At 43.9% G+C, this 15778-nt stretch overlaps 1 protein-coding gene and 1 pseudogene across 2 annotated transcripts; both read left to right on the top strand.

The window, feature by feature from the left end:
- Positions 1 to 554: 554 nt before the first annotated feature.
- Positions 555 to 5569, top strand: LOC125539874 (G-type lectin S-receptor-like serine/threonine-protein kinase At4g27290). Of its 2 annotated transcripts, XM_048703411.2 has the most exons (7): positions 560 to 1948; positions 2304 to 2414; positions 3120 to 3244; positions 3422 to 3638; positions 4354 to 4591; positions 4662 to 4794; positions 4953 to 5569. In XM_048703411.2, the coding sequence occupies exons 1-7, from the start codon at positions 592 to 594 to the stop codon at positions 5262 to 5264; spliced, it is 2493 nt and encodes an 830-aa protein (XP_048559368.1). In that variant the 5' UTR covers positions 560 to 591; the 3' UTR covers positions 5265 to 5569. The 2 variants fall into 2 exon arrangements, with proteins under 2 accessions (XP_087401136.1, XP_048559368.1); XM_087545010.1 differs by lacking the exon at positions 2304 to 2414 and having other exon boundaries at positions 555 to 1948.
- Positions 5570 to 7582: 2013 nt separating this feature from the next.
- LOC147986943 (uncharacterized) lies at positions 7583 to 13675 on the top strand (annotated as a pseudogene).
- The last annotated feature ends 2103 nt before the right edge of the window (positions 13676 to 15778 follow it).

Raw genomic sequence — 15778 nt, 5'->3', positions numbered from 1 at the left:
CGTTGAAAATTACCTCGCCGTCATCGTTGGTATTCCAGTAGCAGTAGCGATCGATGACACAGCACTGCATTTTACTGGAGTAATAGCCATATCACTTAGGTCTAGTCTGATGACTCTAGAAGCATGCCCACTTACATTGTTCTTGAGAGGAACCACTCGTTTGAGATGGAGAAGTTTTCTTGGCTCCATGATTGCCCCATCATGTGCACCCCTGTCACATCAACAACTGAAGAAAATCAACTGAGATTGCAACTTCCTGGAAAATTGGCTTCTGTTGAACGGCGGAAAGTATTTGTTTGGATTTTACTGGTTTCCGGTCCATATGCGGGAAGTTTCCCTCCTCCTAATAGTAAAATTGCAGTGCTACTGCCTCTTGACCAGCTCCATAGTAAACAAAGCTTATTTCCATCTTTAAAAAGGTCTTATATTTTGATACAGAGGTAGTAACATGTTACTACCAACTAAATTGGCCAAAGTAACATGTTATACTTACTTTCGATGAAAAAAGTTATCTTCTCGGTCCAAGCCGAGTAACAACTTAAGTGCATGACTGTCCTCTCAGTTCGACTGTATATATTCCATCGTCTATGCATGAGCTCGTCTGTGCATGACCAGTGCAAAGAAATGAGGGCAACCAGCCAACTTCTTGTGCATGACCAGCTGCTCTTGATCACTCTCTTCCTCCTTTCGGTCCAAACTACCGCCGCTTCCGGTGCCCGTGACAGGTTCGAGAAGGGCCAGAACCTCACCGACGGCGACACGCTCGTCTCGCCGGACGGCTCCTTCACCCTGGGGTTCTTCTCTCCCGGGGCGTCCACCAAGAGGTACCTCGGCATATGGTTCTCCGTGTCCAACGACACCGTCTGCTGGGTCGCCAACCGCGACCAGCCTCTGCCCGACAAGTCCGGCATGCTGGTGTTCGACGACCTGAGCAGCCTCGTCCTGGTCGACGGCTCTCGCCGGACGGTGTGGTCACCGAACTTCATGGCCGCCTCCGCCGCGGTGGTTCAGCTTCTCGACTCCGGCAACCTGGTCGTGCACAATGGCAGCAGCAGCGCCGCCCTGTGGCAATCGTTCGACCACCCAACGGACACCTTGCTGCCCGACATGAAGCTGGGCAAGGACCTCTGGACCGGAGCTGAGTGGCAGCTCACGGCGTGGCGCTCCGCCGACGACCCGTCTCCGGGGGACTACCGCCGCACGCTGGAGACCAAGGGGCTACCGGACATCGTCCTGTGGCAAGGGGACGTCAAGAGGTACCGCACGGGCCCGTGGAACGGGCTCTACTTCAACGGCGTCCCGGAGGTGACGGCGTACGCGGACAAGTACACGCTGCGGGCGACGACGAGCCCGTGGGAGGTAACCTACGGGTACACCGCCAAGCCCGGCGCGCCGCTGACCCGCGTCGTGGTGAACTACACCGGCGACGTGGAGCGGCTGATGTGGGACGCGGGCACCCGGGCGTGGAAGCCCTTGTTCAAGGGGCCGAGGGACCAGTGCGACACCTACGCGCGGTGCGGGCCGTTCGGCCTCTGCGACCCCGAGGCGGCGTCGTCGGGGTTCTGCGGCTGCGTCGTGGGGTTCAGCAGGCCTGCCGCCGCCGGGACCCCGTCGCAGTCGGCTCAGGAGGTGAACGATACCGCGGCGGACGGGTGCCGACGAGACGCGGCGCTGGACTGTGCCGGCGGCGCGACGACGGACGGCTTCGCGGTGGTGCGGCGCGTGAAGCTTCCTGACACGCAGAACGCTTCGGTGGACATGAACGTCACGCTAGAGGGGTGCAGGGCGAGGTGCTTCGCCGACTGCTCGTGCCGGGCCTACGCCGCGGCCGATATCCGGGGAGGCGGCGACGGCACCGGCTGCGTCATGTGGGCGGATGCCATCGTCGATCTACGTCTCGTCGACAGGGGGCAAGATCTCTACCTGAGGTTGTCAAAATCAGAATTCGGTATGTGCAGATTAGCCAACCACCTACCGTTGCCATGCACCTTTCTTCTTTGTCTTGACACAAATTGACTCAACTTTTTGAGAGACAAGACTTGATTTACACCTACTGGACCAAAAAAGAGTTTCTATATTTTTAGTTCATGTTTGAACTGGTTGCTGCCATAACAGATGACCAGAAAGAGTTTCCTACTCTGCTTGTTGACTCGATTTACACATGCATGTAAATCAAGTCACAGTCATACACCTTGACAAAAATATTGACTCGATTTATACATGCATGTTGGAAAAAAAAAGAGTTTTAATTTTTAGTTCATGCATGTTTGAACTCACAGTTCACCGTTTTGCTGCCATAACAGATGACCAGAAAGAGTTTCCTACTCTACTTGTTGTCGCACCTGTAGCTTCCGGTGTCATTGTTCTTCTGGTCGTCTCTCTGATTTGGTGGAGACGGAAACGCAGAATCATAGGTAATTTCTACTCTGATGGGATGGTTCGCTGTTACTGTTATTTCATATGGAGAAAAAGGAAAAATACAAGATAATTGGACTGGTTTAAACTTAAACATGATTTTATATTAAAAAAATCAAAAATTACGGTTGGTGACATATAAAACGATTTGAAATTTCTAGACTAGATTCATGATTTTTTTGGTCATTTTGGCGAGGGAAAAATATCCCCATTTCTAGAATTTTAACACTCAAGTCCACAACCTCGTTAAGAGGTTTTTTTAGGGAACAGAGATATAATGTTATTGGGGATACAAACCGGGCTAGGGATATGTGGCAAACCAAATATGCCCACCATCAGAGAGGGAGGTCACAAACTTAACTAGCGCATGTGCATCCCTAACATGTTCTTGCCGTTCAGCCTATGGAACAATTTTTCTTAGAACAGTTCCATAGGCTGCCATGAAACTTCCGGCAACAAGGCCTGAGATTTCTCCAAGTCTTGGTCTAGTGAACTTTGCACTACTAGATTAGTCTCGTAAAAATCCTTCTTTTTTATCGCATGTAACTTATTTTCTTTTGTCAAGTGATTGTTCGATGGAGATCCAACAACTCACTATTATTCGTGATTTGATTTTCTTAAATCTCATTCCACTGATGCCTTGCCGGACCTATACATGTTGTAACACAGTTTCAAGCATAATAATCAATATGTTCTTGTTGCAGGTGCTATCCCTCAAAATCCTGCTATGGCCGTTCCTTCAGTTAATCTAAGCATTATAAAGGATGTCACTGGAAACTTCTCTGAAAGTAACATTATAGGCCAGGGAGGATTTAGTATCATTTACAAGGTTAGTTCTTTTTCTACTAAAGAGATATGAGTGGGGTTTGTGATGTGTGTGGGTCTATCTTGTACTGTTTGAGAAACTCATGCATGACTATATCCTTCACATGATTTTCACATATAGAACCATCCATTGCAAACTCTACAGCTCAATTCTTATCATCTAAAATTTCAAAATCAACAGGGGCTGCTGCCTGAAGGAAGAATGATCGCTGTCAAGAGGCTTAAACAGTCAGCACTAACCACGAAAGGCAAGAAGGATTTCGGGAGAGAAGTGGAAGTGATGGCCGGGCTCCGGCATGGCAATCTTGTTCGTCTCCTTGCTTACTGTAACGAAGGCAAGGAGAGAATACTCATCTATGAACACATGCAGAACAAGAGCCTGAACGTCTACATATTCGGTACACACTGCTACAAGAACACGAGAAATTTCTTGACTTATCTTTTTTTCTGAGTTGTTGATTGTTTTTTGAGGTAGCTACCCGTTTATTCCAAGCGGTAAATTTCTCGACTTATCATGAAAACTCGACCGTCTAATTCTTGTGTATGCACTATCTCTCAAGTTTTATTAATCTACTGTCTACATGCATGCACCTCCTAAGTCCACTCTTCCCTTATATCCCCTAACTATTCCCCTGACTTATTAGCTTGACTCACTTACCCTCTCAAATTATATTTGAACCCACCTAACGCCAGAAGCTATCACATCCGAGATCCTTTTTCAGTCATGGGGTCAGTATATACGTGTCATTTGGTTACAAAATAGCAACCAATGTAAAAAATAATAATTAAATAGGTCCGTTAGGTCATAAGCTGTCGTGGCATTTTTTTTCTTCAGATAGTTATTCGTATGTATTTCATGTACAACTAACATATATGATTTTTCTCCGGATTTTTTGAAATCTTTTTACAAAGATTTTTTTCATTTCGAAAATTGGTTAAAGGGTGATGTGCTCTAGGATGGACAGTCGGGGGTTAAGTGAGCTAGAAACAACTAGAGACTTAAATCTGTACAATTAGGGGAGTAAAATGAACTTTTACCTTTTAAAATGCATTATTTATGAATATTATCAAAGTGGGTGTACCTATCTAACAATACATATTTGGCACTCACAGGTATACCTAAACTGCGTGCTTTACTGAGCTGGACAAGAAGGTTGGAGTTACTGCATGGCATTGCGCATGGTGTTGCGTACCTACATGGAGGATCGGGTGAGAGTGTAATCCACCGGGACATCAAGCCTGGGAACATTCTCCTAGATGATGAGTGGAAGCCTAAAATTGCCGACTTTGGCACCGCTAAGCTGTTTGTCGTCGACCAGGCGGGGCCTGATCAAACAATTGTAGTTTCACCGTAAGTAGTCAAATATATATGCTACTTCACCACCAGATATATACCTAACATTGTTGAGTTCTTTAAAAAGGGGATACGCAGCTCCAGAGTATGCACGGAGAGGGGACATGACGCTGAAATGTGATGTCTATAGCTTCGGAGTTGTCCTCCTCGAGACGATCAGCGGGGAAAGGAATGGTGGCTTGCATAGGCTCCTTTCTCATGTAAGCTCAGATACTTCAGGAATTCATATTTATCACAAACTAAGGCATGTGCATCCATGTACAATATATATTGATGTTGTGTTCCGGCACTCAGTCTGATTTTAATATTTCTCTTCGTGAAATGAAGCAAGACATAACTTGGCGAATCTTTTTGGTAGGCATGGGAACTGTGGGAGCAGAACAGGACTATGGAGCTTCTTGACACCGCAGTGGTGCCACTCGCCAAGTCCGAGCCTGAGCTATTGTCTGAGCTAAAACGATGCATCCAAATTGGGCTCCTCTGCGTCCAGGAGACGCCCTGCGAAAGGCCAACCATGTCCACAGTTGTCGCTATGCTGACTAGCACGGCATCGCAAATCGATCGGCCGAGAAGGCCGGTGCTGGATAGCGGAGGAGTTGTGCAACCTTCGAATTCATCACATGGGCTTGAGACGGATCTTTTGAGCCCCACTACTATTGATTTGACGTAAATTCCTATTGGGTGCAACTAGTTGTTGCTGCAGCCTCGCTTGTAGGCGATTTATTAAAGGCTCGGTTTGTGTTTGTAAAATTAGGTTCAAAAGTGGTCCCTCAAAAAAAAATTGTTCAACAGTGAAAAAAAGGCGGGTGAAGCAAACACTAAGATGGGGAGGAAATTGGTTGGGCAATCGTGATTATGAGAATCCAGCGCAGTGTAAAACGTAGTCTAAATTGCATATAGGAGTTGTCTTTGTTCATGTGGTTATTCTTGAGTACACGCAGTACATACTTACTGTACTATATGTAGACATCGATTTGTCTGCCAGTCTTTCTTTCTTTTTTTGGCAGGCAACGGGCAAAGGTGCTTTCCTTTCTTTCCTCACAACTAATCCCCTGCAGCCCATTCATCCAGTGAATCCTATCCGGGTCCTCTTTGACTGTCAAGTTTTTCCGGCGAGCGAGCAAAAAATAACCCCGGCGCAAGCAGCGCGAGCACGTTGCCATGCAGCCATCTGTCGACCCAGAACTTTGCGCGAGCTCCATTCCCAATGAATATTTGAGTGCAAGGAGAGAATAGTTGTCGGCCCGAGGAATCGCAACGGATGGCATTGCCTTTCCAATGTATCTGGTTGTTTTTGCTCCACTCGTACCAAGCCCAACGAACCCGAAGTGCTCTGTTCTAGCCCTTGATGACTTGATTCCTAGACCACCAACCTTAGATGACCCACAGGTTCTTTTCCAATTAACATGGCATTTGGCCCGCTAGCCTCTTCGTCTCCATTCAAAAGGAAGTTCCTATAGGGTAATGCAGCAGAAAACAAGAAAAATCCGTACTACATACAAGCCGAGGACCACTATAAAGATGCATACAGATAATGACTTTGCCAGGAGACTTCCTTGATGAGCAGCGTGGCTAAAGTTTCTTCAGCCCTCGTATCACCTTCCCTAATTCATTTGCTTAGTTAAAATGTTCACATGTCATATTTCTTGTCAAATTTTTTTTAGGGGCGGACCACCCCACTAGTAGAAAAGAGGGCTTTGGTTCAGGCCGGGTCAGCCCATTAGTCCCGGTTCAGTCCAGAACCGGGACCCATGGGGGCATTGGTTTCGGTTCGTGAGGCCAGGGGTCTTCCGGGCCTCGTGGGGGCATTGGTCCGGTTCGTCTGGCCCCTTTGGTCCCGGTTGGTGGGACGATCCAGGACCAATGGGCCTCGCTCCTGGCCCACCACCATTGATTCCGGTTGATGGTTTGAACCGAGACAACAGGCTTTCCTTTAGTCCCGGTTCATGCCACGAACCGGGACCAATGAGGTGCCTATATATACCCCTCGCCCGCGAGCAGAGCACTCCAGTGCTCTGTTTTTCTCTGGCCGGCGAGGGGAGGGCTTTGTGGTGCTCTAGCTCACCTCCTATGCACATGAGGTGTTCGATGAAATGCCCAAGCCACACTAGTTAAGCTTTCTCCTCTCGAAGCTCGACCTCAAAACTCCATTTTTCTCGAGATTTGTCTAGGTTTAGCGGCCCGTCACGTCCCCATTCCCGTCTTCACCGCCGTCGATCGCCCGCGCCGATCTTGTCGTCGGCACCACCGTGGTGAGCCTCTTGTTTTTATCTTCTTTCTGAAAGAAAAAAATTCTTACTTTAGATAGATACTTGTCTAATTTTCTTACTTTTATTATTGCTTGTTATTATATAGTGCGATGGTTTTGGTATCCACCCCTGTCGGCCCTCGTCCTGGCTATGATTCGGATGTGGTATATATATTATCTTTTTATAACTATTTGCTTCATTTATTGTTTATGACAATTATGCCGACCAGCGTGACATAGATTTTATTTATGTAGGAGGTAGTTGAACCGGAAATTTCAACCAACCCTATTGTCGAGAGGTTAAATTTAGTTGAAGAAGAAAACAATTACTTGAAGGAAAAAAATAAAAAATTGAGGAGGAGAAGATGATATTGGAGTTGCATGTTGCGGATGTCGTCGATGATCACAAGATCAAGATGGATGCAATGCGGTTGAAGATAAGAAAGATTAGAAAATATGTCATTCATACCGAGGCTTGGTATCATTATGCCGTTGGATCAATTGATACCTTGGTTGCGATTATGATCACATTTGTTTTCGCATTGAAATGTTTTACATAGTTTCAATGTATGGTTTAATTAATTAGATGCTCTCGAGAGCTATATGTTGTTAGATGAGAACTATGTATGTATTTTGGTTTTAATGTAATGATGAACTTCTATTAATTTGGTCACTTAATTATCTATTCATGATGTTCTGTAATGGTTTTTGACACACTTAATTATGTATAATGCACGCAGATGAACCGGCAATGGATGTACGGTGATAGACACACCTCCGAGTACATTAAGGGCGTGCATGATTTTCTCGAAGTGGCTGAGGCAAACAAGCAGAATGGTTTTATGTGTTGTCCATGCCCTAAATGTGGGAATACGAAGTCTTACCCTGACCGGAAAATCCTTCACACCCACCTGCTTTACAATGGTTTCATGCCACACTATAATGTTTGGATGAGGCACGGAGAAATAGGGGTTATGATGGAAGACGGCGAAGAAGAAGAGGACGATGATAACTATGTGCCCCCTGAATACGATGCTGCTGCAACGGGGGAAGCTGCTGAAGATCAAGAGGAACCAGATGATGTGCCCAATGATGCTGCAACGGGGGAAGCTGCTGAAGATCAAGAGGAACCAGACGATGTGCCCGATGATGATGATCTCTGCCGGGTCATTGTCGATGCAAGGACGCAATGCGAAAGTCAAAAGGAGAAGCTGAAGTTCGATCGCATGTTAGAGGATCACAAAAAAGGGTTGTACCCCAATTGCGAAGATGGCAACACAAAGCTCGGTACCGTACTGGAATTGCTGCAGTAGAAGGCAGAGAATGATGTGCCTGACAAAGGATTTGAGAAGCTAGTGAAAATATTGAAGAAGAAGCTTCCAAAGGATAACGAATTGCCCGACAGTACATACGCAGCAAAGAAGGTCGTATGCCCTCTAGGATTGGAGGTGCAGAAGATACATGCATGCCCTAATGACTGCATCCTCTACCGCGGTGCGTACAAGGATCTGAACGCATGCCTGGTATGCGGTGCATTGCGGTATAAGATCAGACGAGATGACCCTGGTGATGTTGATGGCGAGCCTCCTAGGAAGAGGGTTCATGCGAAGGTGATGTGGTATGCTCCTATAATACCACGGTTGAAACATCTATTCAGAAACGAAGAGCATGCCAAGTTGATGCGATGGCACAGTGAGGACCGTAAGAAAGACGGGAAGTTGAGAGCACCTGCTGATGGGTCGCAGTGGAGAAAATTCAAGAGAAAGTACTGGCCTGAGTTTGCAAGTGACCCAAGGAACGTATGGTTTGGTTTAAGCGCGTATGGCATTAATCCTTTCAGGGAGCAGAGCAGCAATCACAGCACCTGGCCCGTGACTCTATGTATGTATAACCTTCCTCCTTGGATGTGCATGAAGCGGAAGTTCATTATGATGCCAGTTCTCATCCAAGGCCCTAAGCAACCCGGCAACGACATTGATGTGTTCCTAAGGCCATTAGTTGAAGAACTTTTACAGCTGTGGAATGGAAACAGTGTACGTACGTGGGATGAGCACAAACAGGAGGAATTTAACCTGCACACGTTGTTGTTTGTAACCATCAACGATTGGCCCGCTCTCAGTAACCTTTCAGGACAGATAAATAAGGGATACCATGCATGCACGCACTATTTAGATGAAACTGAAAGTATATACCTGGAGAAATGTAGGAAGAATGTGTACCTGGGCCATCGTCGATTTCCTCCGACCAACCATCAATGTCGAAAGAAAGGCAAGCATTTCAAAGGCAAGGCAGATCACCGGAAGAAGCCCGCCATGCGTACCGGTGATCACATACTTGCTATGGTCAATGATTTACATGTAATCTTTAGAAAGGGTACCGGCAGACTAGTTGTTCCGAATGATGCTGAGGGACACGCACCCATGTGGAAGAAGAAATCTATATTTTGGGACCTACCCTACTGGAAAGACCTAGAGGTCCGCTCTTCAATCGACGTGATGCACGTGACGAAGTACCTTTGCGTGAACCTGCTAGGCTTCTCGGGCGTGTATGGGAAGACAAAAGATACACCTGAGGCACGGGAGGACCTGCAATGTTTGCACGAAAAAGACGGCATGCCTCTGAAGCAGTATGAAGGTCCTGCCAGCTACGCTCTTACGAAAGAAGAGAAAGAATTCTTCTTTGAATGCCTGCTCAGTATAAAGGTCACGACTGGCTTCTCGTCGAATATAAAGGGAATAATAAATATGCCAGAGAAAAAGTTCCAGAACCTAAAGCCTCATGACTGCCACGTGATTATGACGCAACTGCTTCCGGTTGCATTGAGGGGGCTTCTACCGGAAAACATCCGATTAGCCATTGTGAAGCTATGTGCATTCCTCAATGCAATCTCTCAGAAGGTGATCGATCCAGAAATCGTACCAAGGCTAAGGAGTGATGTGGCGCAATGTCTTGTCAGTTTCGAGCTGGTGTTCCCACCATCCTTCTTCAATATCATGATGCACGTCCTAGTTCATCTAGTCGATGAGATTTTCATTCTGGGGCCCGTATTTCTACACAATATGTTAACCTTTGAGAGGTTCATGGGAGTCCTAAAGAAATATGTCTGTAACCGCGCTAGGCCAGAAGGAAGCATCTCCATGGGCCATCAAACAGAGGATGTCATTGGGTTTTGTGTTGACTTCATTCCTGGCCTTAAGAAGATAGGTCTCCCTAAATCGTGGTATGAGGGGAGACTGACTGGAAAAGGCACGCTGGGAGGGGACTCAATAATATGCAGGGGCGGATATTCTTGGTCTCAAGCACACTACACAGTTCTACAGAACTCTACCTTGGTGACCCCGTATGTCGATGAACACAAGAAAAGTCTGCGCTCCAAACACCCGGAGCAGTGCGACGACTGGATTACATGTGAACACATCAGGACTTTCAGCAGTTGGTTGGAAACACGTCTCAGAGGTGACAACACTGTTTGTGATGAGCTGTACTTGTTGTCCAGGGGACCATCTTTGACTGTATTGACTTACAAAGGATACGAGATAAATGGGAATACATTTTACATGATCGCCCTAGATCAAAAGAGCACCAACCAAAATAGCGGCGTCCGCTTTGATGCAGCAACCAAGAAGGGAAATGACACATATTATGGTTACATAGTGGACATATGGGAACTTGACTACGGACATGATTTTAAGGTCCCTTTGTTTAAGTGCAAATGGGTCAATCTGTCAGTAGGCGGGGTACAGGTAGACCCACAGTACAGAATGACAACAGTGGATCTAAAAAATCTTGGGTACACCGACGAACCGTTTGTCCTAGCCAATGATGTGGCACAGGTTATCTATGTGAAGGACATGTCTACCAAACCGAGAAAAAGAAAAGATAAGGAAGCGAATACATCATACGATGAGCCAAAGCGCCACATAGTTCTTTCAGGAAAAATGGACATTGTGGGAGTGGAGGGCAAGACAGACATGTCTGAAGATTATGAAAAGTTTCATGAAATTCCTCCCTTCAAAGTCAAGGCTGACCCAAGCATCCTGATAAATGATGAAGATTATCCATGGTTACGGCGCAATAAGCAAATGACACAAGCGAAGAAAAAGTGAAGACTTTCTCCCGTAACTATTATGATGATACCATGCCAACTTTGTAACAGACGAGTATGATACCATTGTCCGTTTTGTACATGCACATGCTATGTGGGTGAAATTATGATACCATGCCAACTTTTAACTTTTTTAGAGTTCATTTGAAATGCTTTAATGTCTTATGGTTCGGCCCCCGTAATACCATTATTCAAATTTTAACTATTCAAATTTGAAAACTAATGGCACTAACAGAAAGTTTATAATTTTTCTAAAACTAATGGCACTAACAGAAAGTTTATAATTTTTCTAACCTAAAAGCAAAAAGAATTAAAAAATAAAGCAAAAAATAAAAGAAAATAAATAATGCAAAAAACAAAAGAAAAAACTGGAAAAAAACTATTTTTCTAGTAAAGTTAATCACGAACTTGTGATCCACACAAATTTCAAAGAATTCAAATTTTAACTACTGAAATTTGAAAACTAATGGCACTAACAAAAAGTTTATAATTTTTCTAAAACTAATGGCACTAACAGAAAGTTTATAATTTTTATGACCTAAAAGCAAAAAGAATTAAAAAATAAAGCAAAAAATAAAAGAAAATAAATAATGCAAAAAACTAAACAGAAAAACTGGAAAAAAAACTATTTTTATTGTAAAGTTAATCACAAACTTGTGATTCACACAAATATCAAAGAATTCAAATTTGAACTATTCAAATTTCAAACCTAATGGCACTAATAGAAAGTTTATAATTTTTGTGACCTAAAAGAAAATAATTTAAAATAAACTTTAATAAAATAAAAAATAGAAACAATAAGTATTTTGTTGTAAGTAGAAACAAAATAAAATAAATAAAGCAACAAAAAAAAAGTGCCACCTACTGGGCCCCCACGGCCTGAATACGACTAGAAACCCTACCATGGGCCAGGATTCAGGCCCATAGGTGGCCCAGTAGGCCCACAGGCACACAGCGTATGGTTAGGCCTGAAAGCCTACAATTGAGAGGAGCTCGAGAGGGTGGGCGCAGCAGCGCTTATAAACCACTCTCGAGCTCTCTCAGCTAGCGAGGTGGTACTAAACTTTTGACGCGGGGCAGCACAAGGCCTTTGGTCCCGGTTGGTACCACCAACCGGGACTAAAGGGGGCATTGGTCCCGGTTCGTGGCACCAACCAGGACCAATGCGCCTCGCCCCTGACCCATGACCTTTAGTCTCGGTTTGTGCCACAAACCGGTACTAAAGGGTTGGTCCTCATTGCGGTCAGAGTTTAGTCCCACCTCGCCAACCGAAGGGCGCTCACACCGGTTTATAAGCCCTTCCCTCTCTGCCTTGTTGAGCTCCTCTCAAAGTGAAAATAGATGCCCTTATACAGGAAATTTGACCTAAATTTAGAGTGAATTTCTCTGAAATTCATAGAAATTTACTATGAATTTAGGTTGAATTTTCTCTATAAGTGCATCTATGCTCATTTTTTTAGTAAAGTTAATCACAAACTTGTGATTCACACGAATTTCAAAGAATTCAAATTTTAATTATTCAAATTTGGAAACTAATGGCACTAACAGAAAGTTTATAATTTTTCTAAAACTAATGGCACTAACAGAAAGTTTATACTTTTTCTGACCTAAAAGCAAAAGGAATTAAAAAATAAAGCAAAAAATAAAAGAAAATAAATAATGCAAAAAACAAAACAAAAAATAGAAAAAAAACTATTTTTATAGTAAAGTTAATCACAAACTTGTGATTCACACAAATTTCAAAGAATTCAAATTTTAAATATTCAAATTTGAAAACTAATAGCACTAACAGAAAGTTTATAATTTTTCTGACCTAAAAGCAAAAAGAATTAAAAATAAACTTTAATAAATTAAATTAAAAATAGCAACAATAAGTATTTTTTTGTAAGTAGAAACAAAATAAAATAAATAAAGCAACAAAGAAAACAAAAAAACAAATTTGAAAACTAATGGCACTAACAGAAAGTTTATAATTTTTGTGACCTAAAAGAAAAAATAATTAAAAATAAATTTTAATAAAATAAATAAATAAAGCAACAATAAGTATTTTGTTGTAAGTAGAAACAAAATAAAATAAATAAAGCAAAAAAGAAAACAAAAAAACTAATTTGAAAACTAATGGCACTAACAGAAAGTTTATAATTTTTGTGACCTAAAAGAAAAATAATTAAAAATAAACTTTAATAAAATAAATAAAAATAGCAACAATAAGTATTTTTTTGTAAGTAGAAACAAAATAAAATAAATAAAGCAACAAATAAAACAAAAAAAGTGCCACCTACCGGGCCCCCACGGCCTGAATACGACTAGAAACCCTACCATAGGCCAGGATTCAGGCCCGCCGGAGGCCCAGTAGGCACACAGGCACACAGCGTATGGTTAGGCCCGAAAGCCTACAATTGAGAGGAGCTCGAGAGGGTGGGCGCATCAGCGCTTATAAACCACCCTCGAGCTCTCTCAGCTAGCGAGGTGGTACTAAACTTTTGATGCGGGGCAGCACAAGGCCTTTGGTCCCGGTTGGTGCCACCAACCGGGACCAAAGGTCTCTTTTCAGCAGCCCTTGCCACCAACAGGGACTAAAGGGGGGCATTGGTCCCGGTTTGTGCCACGAACCGGGACCAATGCTCTCAGTATATAAGAAACCACTTAGCGTTTTCCAGATTCATCTCTGCATCACTTGCCCCGCCCCGACGCAGCCCGCCGCCCAGACGCCGTCCGCGTGCCGTGATACGTCTCCAACGTATCTATAATTTTTGATTGCTCCATGCTATATTATCCACTGTTTTGGACTATATTGGGCTTTATTTTCCACTTTTATATTATTTTTGGGACTAACCTATTAACCGGAGGCCTAGCCCAGAATTGATGTTTTTTTGCCTATTTCAGTGTTTCAGATAAACGGAATATCAAACGGAGTCCAAACGGAATAAAATATTTGGGAACGTGATTTTCTCACCAAACGTGATCCAGGAGACTTGGACCCTGCTCCAAGGAACAAAAGAGATGATCACGAGGGTGGGGGCGCCCCCCCTAGGGCGCGCCCCCTGCCTCGTGGGCCCCTCGTTGCTCCTCCGGCGTACTTCTTCCTCCTATATATACACACGTACCCCCAAACAATCAGAACAGGAGCCAAAAACCTAATTCCACCGCCACAACTTTTTGTATCCACGAGATCCCATCTTGGGGCCTGTTCCGGAGCTCCGCCGGAAGAGGGCCGTCATCACGGAGGGCTTCTACATCATCATAGCCTCTTCGATGAAGTGTGAGTAGTTTACCTCAGACCTTCGGGTCCATAGTTAGTAGCTAGATGGCTTCTTCTCTCGCTTTGAATCTCAATACAAAGTTCTCCCCCTCTCTTGTGGAGATCTATTCGATGTAATCTTCTTTTTGCGGTGTGTTTGTTGAGATCGATGAATTGTGGGTTTATGATCAAGTCTATCTATGAATAATATTTGAATCTTCTCTGAATTTTTTTATGTATGATTGGTTATCTTTGCAAGTCTCTTTGAATTATCCGTTTCGTTTGGCCAACTAGATTGGTAGTTCTTGCCATGGGAGAAGTGCTTAGCTTTGGGTTCGATCTTGCGGTGTCCTTACCCAGAGACAGAAGGGGCAGCAAGGCACGTATTGTATCGTTGCCATCGAGGATAACAAGATGGGGTTTATTTCATATTGCATGAATTTATCTCTCTACATCATGTCATCTTGCTTAAGGCGTTACTCTGTTTTTAACTTAGTACTCTAGATGCATGCTGGATAGCGGTCGATGAGTGGAGTAATAGTAGTAGATGCAGAATCATTTCGATCTACTTGTCACGGACGTGATGCCTATATACATGATCATGCCTATATATTCTCATAACTATGCTCAATTCTGTCAATTGCTCAACAGTAATTTGTTCACCCACCGTAGAATACTTTTGCTCTTGAGAGAAGCCACTAGTGAAACCTATGGCCCCCGGGTCTATTCTCATCATATCAATCTCCATTACTTTAATCTTTCTTTGCTTTTTTACTTTGCTTTTACTTTTTACTTTGCATCTTTATACCAAAAATACCAAAAGTATTATATCTATCAGATCTCACTCTCGTAAGTGACTGTGAAGGGCTTGACAACCCCTAATCACGTTGGTTGTGAGTAGCTATCGCTTTGTGCAGGTACGAGGGACTTGAGCGCGGGCTCCTACTGGATTGATACCGTGGTTCTCTAAAACTGAGGGAAATACTTACGCTACTCTGCTGCATCATCCCTTCCTCTTCGGGGAAAACCAACGCAAGCTCAAGACGTAGCAAGAAGGATTTCTGGTGCCATTGCTGGGGAGTCTACACAACAAAACTCAACATACCAAGTACCCATCACAATCCCTATCTCTCGCATTACATTATTTGCCATTTGCCTCTCGTTTTCCTCTCCCCCACTTCACCCTTGCCGTTTTATTCGCCCCCTCTCTCTCTATCCTGCCTCTCTATTTGCCTCTTTTTGCCCGCTTGCCTTTTGTTTGCTCGTGTGTTGGATTGCTTGTTTGTCGCGATGGCTCAACCGAGATTTGGCGATCTTCACCTTAAAAGGTTAGAGGAGATCGAAAACAACGTTAGGAAGTTTATGGTCTTGCAATTTGAGCATAATAATTTCTTTAGAAACGAGCTTAAGGAACAAAAAAGTTTTATGAGTTATATGAATAAAGAGCTTGATGATATGTCTAAAGAATTTGACGGTATAAGATCCCAAATTGCTCGTCTAGAAAAGATGACTGCTGAAATTTCAAATATGCAAGCCACCTTAGTCAATAAGATGGCCGCTAAACCCAATTCCTATGAAAATCAAGATGAA

The sequence above is a fragment of the Triticum urartu genome, chromosome 2A (assembly GCF_056163025.1).
Source record: "Triticum urartu cultivar PI428250 chromosome 2A, HENAU_Tu73, whole genome shotgun sequence".
Taxonomy (NCBI): domain Eukaryota; kingdom Viridiplantae; phylum Streptophyta; class Magnoliopsida; order Poales; family Poaceae; genus Triticum; species Triticum urartu.
The sequence above is the reverse complement of the archived record's forward strand: the minus strand, read 5'-3'. Positions and strand labels throughout refer to the sequence as shown.

Excerpts from the sequence above, each read along its gene's own strand:
- LOC125539874 (XM_048703411.2), top strand. The coding sequence starts at position 592 with ATGAGCTCGTCTGTGCATGACCAGTGCAAAGAAATGAGGGCAACCAGC. Across the intron at positions 1,949-2,303 it reads GTTGTCAAAATCAGAATTCG|ATGACCAGAAAGAGTTTCCT; the intron begins GTATGTGCAGAT and ends CTGCCATAACAG. Across the intron at positions 2,415-3,119 it reads ACGGAAACGCAGAATCATAG|GTGCTATCCCTCAAAATCCT; the intron begins GTAATTTCTACT and ends TTCTTGTTGCAG.